This window comes from Sphaeramia orbicularis, chromosome 6 (genome assembly GCF_902148855.1).
Source record: "Sphaeramia orbicularis chromosome 6, fSphaOr1.1, whole genome shotgun sequence".
Lineage (NCBI taxonomy): Eukaryota > Metazoa > Chordata > Actinopteri > Kurtiformes > Apogonidae > Sphaeramia > Sphaeramia orbicularis.
In genome coordinates, this window is record NC_043962.1 from 34,246,839 (window position 1) to 34,253,076 (window position 6,238).

At 40.3% G+C, this 6,238-nt stretch overlaps 1 protein-coding gene across 1 annotated transcript in view; it reads left to right on the forward strand.

Moving 5' to 3' along the window:
* Nucleotides 1–6,238, forward strand: part of LOC115420502 (1-phosphatidylinositol 4,5-bisphosphate phosphodiesterase zeta-1-like) — a 54,077-nt gene that overhangs the window by 46,290 nt on the left and 1,549 nt on the right. Inside the window, exons 8-11 of the mRNA XM_030135773.1 lie at nucleotides 582–698; nucleotides 2,489–2,661; nucleotides 4,443–4,569; nucleotides 5,981–6,130. Coding sequence (XP_029991633.1) covers nucleotides 582–698; nucleotides 2,489–2,661; nucleotides 4,443–4,569; nucleotides 5,981–6,130 — 567 coding nt within the window. The remainder of the gene's footprint in view (nucleotides 1–581; nucleotides 699–2,488; nucleotides 2,662–4,442; nucleotides 4,570–5,980; nucleotides 6,131–6,238) is intronic.

Consider the following 6,238-nt stretch of genomic DNA (forward strand, 5'->3'; position numbering starts at 1 on the left):
CGATACCTGTGAGAGGCAGGGTTTGTTGTGCCTGGAACCAATTGCTATAATATTATCCTCCGAATTTAGTGTTTTCCTATGTTTAATTCACTGATCAAGTAGATGTTCATAAAAGCTCAGAGTAAATTCAAAGTTTTTTTTTTTTTAATCAAAACAGAAAAAAATGAAGAGAAAGTGACTTTTTAGTAAAATATATCATTAACTGAACATAAACCCAGTGTGTCCATCCACTGTCATTGATCCAACTCCATGGGTTTAACTGGTGAATCAGTGTTATAGAAGATGACGGTGTTTCCATGTTCACTACAGAGCCTCTGAACGTCCAAATGGGTCATATCTGATGAACATGAAAAGATGACAAACTGTATTTTGCACCAATTATTTACATGGATTGATAGGATTAGTGGATCAACAGTTTAGATCAGCAGATGCCGTTGGTCGATGGTGGTTGTTTGGGTCTTTACGGGTTAAGACGGCCTGAGATGCACAGGTTGACATCTGGTTGAATCCCTGCCTTCTGTTAATGGATCTGTATCAGAGGTGACATCTGACCTTTAGGTGTTGTGTGTCCTCTCTCACAGGTGCAAATTTTGTTCAACACAACCACAGGTTCCTCACCAGGGTTTACCCAGCGGGCGCAAGGATATTCTCGTCCAACTACAACCCACAGGAGTTTTGGAATGTTGGGTCGCAGCTCGGTGAGTTGGACATGAGGGGTTTAGCTGAATTTACGAGGACTTTATAATAGTCTGTGGCCACATGTACATGTCATATCGCGTGAGCATACACTTTCGCACTGATATCCCAAAACGCAAATTTATTAATTTCTTAAGCTTACTGTGCACACATTTATTTATTTATTTATACTTGTCTTATCCAGCATCCTAACAGCAGAATGGTAGTCCGGCTGCCTTTTTGTGCTGAACAAATTTGCTTTGCCAAGGGAAACTTCATAAAGTATATGAAGCTCCCCTTGATATTCTACTGTCTTTATTTTGAGTTTTGTTGAACAACATTTCGTTGCCGGACCTGACATGGAGGAACAGGAGGGAGGAGAAGAGAGAGGGAGGTGGTGAAGACCCGCACATATTACATTTGGTTTTACATTTATAGGACTTACATATGTACATGCAATACTGACATGATTTTTCAAAGTTACTAGTGCTTGGTTTCCACATATTGTTGGCTGCATCAAAACCAAACTACCAGCTTTTTAATTGCTGCAAGACATGGAAAATTGTCAACTTCTTTTGCTCTTTTGTGTTTTTGACAAGTTCTCAACACTGTGCGGGACAACCACATGCGTTACAAGCCTGTCAGACTGCGAGCACTGCAGTCCAGAGAGTATTTCAATCTTCAAAGGGAACATCCCAGCCGAATGTCCTGTCGATTAGTTGTGAAAGGAACATTTCATTCTCCTCCACAGCCTGACCACCTCATATGTTTTTCCCCCGGAGCAAGTCCTTTCCCAGGCTTTAGCACACCTTTTCTAACTTGATTTGCACCCTTTAAAGTACATTTTTCTCATAAATTACAACCCTGTCTGGATCAGAGCATAACTTTCTTTCTTTGGAGTCTATGTGTCATTTCTTTAGAATAAGTGAGGGTAAATTTAGGCATCAGACTTGACTGTTGTTGTTTGTACACAAACAGCTTAAACACATCAAATGAAAACTAAGCTACACTTCAGAAAACCATGTATACATAAATACAGAAAGTATACATTGTCACGCAATTACCTTTGAGCCTAAAGTCACAACCCTGATCTGTCTGGCACCATCTTGGCAAGTGTTCCTGTCAGGTCGCCTGTTTTTACACATTCTCTTCATCCGTCCTCATCGCTCAGTCAGCCAGCCACTGATGCTGTCATGAGGCCCTGCAGATCGCTGAGCAGACTGTCTACATGCTTCAGTGCCAGCTGTGCAGATGGCGATTGGCACTTTTCACAGTTGCAGAAGGCTGCGGTACAAAGCAGCCCCTGTGGATCAATTACATACTCCAGGCCTCTGCGACACACCCAAGACAAGTAAATTAAAGGTGCAGGAAGATACAGTACAAAAGTGATCCTTTTTATTCTAATTCATGCATGCTACTACATGAGTTGATGCCACTGAGCCACCATATTTCCAACGTATCAGCAGGATTGCATCGGTTTCTGTGTGTTTGACAATCTCTTCACAATGCAAATGTGTAGTCACGGATCACACTGAGAACATGGTGTAGGCTGCACACATGCCAACACAGAGCTATGCTCTGCAGAAAAGCCCATTAAAGATGCACTCAATGCACAGTTGGTGATTTGAAAGTTCCTGATGCAATGTATGCTACTGCTGTGGAAACATTACAAGTCATTGTAAAATGGACCACAGCTTACTGTTGTCGGCTGAGGACGGGTGTAAAAACTGGAGGTATGCTTCATCATGGTGTTCACTGCAGACAGTTCTAGATTGGTTTTGCTTTGTGCAGACTGTCCTGTAATGTTTTGCAGTGGCGCTCAACTTCCAGTCTCTGGGTTTGCCTATGGACCTGTATGATGGCCGTTTCCAGGACAACGGGGGCTGTGGATACGTCCTGAAGCCGGATGTGCTCACATCCACTCAGAGGAGATTTGATCCTGGGTGCATCCAGCCCAGACAGAGACACACACACCTGCTGCTTAAGGTACAGCTCTGACAATGAATAATCCACTCTGGGTGGATTTATGGATTAGGGTATAATGTTACCAGACTGTGTGTGTGTGTGTGTGTGTGTATGTGTGTGTGTGTGTGTGTGGGGGGGTATCTTGTATACATGCATGCATGTGTCTGCCCTCCAATCTAGGGCATTGTGTAGTGTAACTCATCCACGTTCTTGCCTCCAGATAAATGATTTGCTATGATCTTGTGAACCAACAATGATGTAAAACTCCCTAAGAGTGTCTCCATTTAATTAGATTATCTCCCATGAGTAAAGAGAAAGAAGTGAAAGAAAAGGAGGAAGGGATTTTAATACAACTAGACCTGGGGACTAATTAATCAGTCAACTCTAATGCATTTTTAGCATGCTGAGGAGCAGTAATAGCAGCTCTAACATATGCTACATGTTATGATAAAACCTGTAGTTATACACTAACTCTTCAATCCAACATGAATAGACCATTTGTTCTTATGTTGAAGGTTCAAGGTTCATTAACTGTCAATCATTCAATGTAGCACATGAAGAACAAAATACATACTCAGGTAATAAGGTAAGAATAGGATTAAAACAAAATAGTTAAAGCATCTAAACAACAGACACATAAAAACACAGAAGTACAACACACCTAAAACACATTCACCATGTGTGGAACGTACCAAAGATGCTATATGTTATTACTACAAACTTTTAAATGGTTTTTAAATGTATTTATTGCCAATTTATTGTGAATTCGGAGTAGAATATTAACACCACACATTGCTACACAAATAATAATTGCTTTACAATTATGTGTACTTTTATTACATTTGGTGTTTAATGTTGGATTATGCTCTCATCTGATTGTATCTGTCTCTTTTCTGCACAACCTCTGTTGCATTTCTAATGGCTGTTCCTTTTGTAAAGATGTAAGAAGTAAATAAATCCTGATCAGCAGAGAATCAGAGTTAAACAAAAGCCTATTAGTGATTGTCTTTTACAGCAATATGCACACATTTGGTGCATCCTCCCCAGCGCAGCACATGAAATATAAATGCAATGTGTTCTGCTTTTGGATACCCGGAGAAAAAGCTCTACCTTTATTTATTCGCATCATCATTGTGCTTTATTTGATCACTTCAGGGAAAATTCTGCAATCTTGGCTTGGCTCTCAGCTCTGTGGGAATCAGAGTCATGAGCAGCATTCGGTGTTATAACTTAGGTTGGGTTGAGTTTTCAGTCTTTGAACCGTAAATTATTCATCTTCTCAGGAAAACAATGTCTACCCTTGAGCTTTCATAGGGGCTATTTAGCATAAAACTCTCCACTACTATAACCAACGGTCTATTTTTTCTTATAACAAATCTTCAAAGTGCTATCTGAGTTTGAGGAGTCTGCACACGACTGTTGTAACTGTGGATGAGTGTAATGCGGGGCTTTTTGAAGCATGACTTTTAGAGAGGAAAGGGACTGTAATTTTGGGCCGGACACAGTAAAGCTCCATCAGTGCCAAGCCGGGCATGTCGTGATAAGTACATGCAGGTTTGTCTTTGATCAGGCCCAGGAAGAGAAGGCTCAGTGTGAGAGGACTGCAGATAAGCCTGCCTCTCCCTCCAGACTAGTGTAATTACAGTTTTCTCTACATTTCACCGCTCGTCTTGTCTCTCTTCTGTTCTCTTCCCCCTCCCCCTATTATCTCCTTCCATCCTCGTTTTATTAGCACTAATATTTAATGTTTATCTAAGATACGCATTTTACTCTTCTTCTACCCCCGTCTTGTCAATCTACAGGTGATCAGCGGATCAAATTTACCTTCACCCAGGACCACTAAAGCTCTGGACCTCTTTGTCAGGGTCGAGATTCATGGGATTGCATCTGACTGCCGCAGAAAAAGCACACATTCTGTCAAAAATAACTGTAAGTAGCGCAAGATAAACACAACTGAGACGTCTCAGTACACAGACAGGCTGATTCAGCTTGACTTTGTCAGTCTCAGCTCAACACGCATGAGCCTGAAGACAATATTTCATTATGCGAGTGTAACTTTGTGACATCTTTGCAATACAACAGCACTGTTCCAAGGCTAAAAGTTACAATAATAGTGTAATAGAAGAGTAGGCATATGAGGGAAAAACGCACTCACCTCTTGCTCTTTAAAAAGAAATACATGGTAAAATATTTTTAGTCTGAACAAATACAAATAAAAGAATATAGCTGACAGCCAAAAATACACCACAACCCACGTAAACTACATTCTGCTGAGTTTTCTGTGACAGCAGTTTTTGTGGTTTCTCCAAGGTATCTTTTTCCTCCTCATAAAATCACTTTCCCAGTTAGCTGCTGTTTTTAAGAGAAATGGGATGATGAGTTTTTTTTGTTTTTGTTTTTTTTTTTTTTAATGTAAAAATGGATTTCTATCATGCAGCCCTGCTATGGTTGGAAACAGACACTGAACACAGGATAAAGTGGTACCTTGCCCTCATGCATCACAATAATCCTCATGCACATGTATTTGTGTGTAAAACTGGCATTAGCCTCTAAATATACTGCCTGTAAAATGAAACAAACCTCAATGTGAAAATATACTTTCTATCATAACACAGTGGTGATTAGATACTGCATGCTGGCTGGTTTGAGACAAGTGAGAGGGGGAGAGGAGATAGCGGGAGTGTTGGAGGCTGCACAGAGCAGTTAAGCATGAGTATAAATCATGAAATCATTTCACACTATGAAACAGAAAAGGCCACTGGTGAATACAAATGAATGTGGATTTAGAGAAAAACTTCAACAGATGAAATTATTTTGAAAATGAAAAAAATTATAGTCACTTGTTATATCTGTGTACAACAAAACAGCACTGGCATATCACTTTTTATGTTTTGTGTGTGTGTGTTTTTTTTTTTAAATGTGATAATGACTCAACTGTGGGTTGGGAAAAATATAATAAATAAATGATTAAGTTTTGTGTTACTAAAAACCTCCTGGATTTAGAGCAAAGAAGTCTGAAGAAGGGCTTAGAATGAAGTAGTTAAAGCATGGCACTCTCACCAAGGACAATGTGAACTGACATTTATGCAGTATTTATCGTAATCCATGAATAATAACACAGGCAATTGGGCAAATCTTAGAAAGGTGGCAAAACAGTACAGTAAACTCCAAAACAAACTAAAAATACACATTCTTCTCATTTGTTTTTCCTATCATGCACATTTTTACACTGAATATCCCAGGCTGGGATTTCAGCTGTATATCTTTCTAAATGTGTGTAATATCTGAACATTCAGTCATTTCTGCCACACGTTGGTGCTTTGTGTTTTTACCTGTTCAGCCCTGAATCCGTACTGGGATGCAGTCATGAATTTCAGCATCAACATCCCTGAGCTCTGCCTCGTCCAGTTCTGCGTTCGAGACCAGACGGGCCGCTTCAGCAGCGAATCTGTGTGTCAGTACACGCTGCCCTTCATGAGCCTGAAGAAAGGTGAGCCACAAAGGCAGAAAGAGTGAGAGGGGGCGGGGTGTCAGAGTCAGATGAAGTGCTGAATTACATCAGATGACATTGAGGGACCATTATTGTATTTCCGTACAT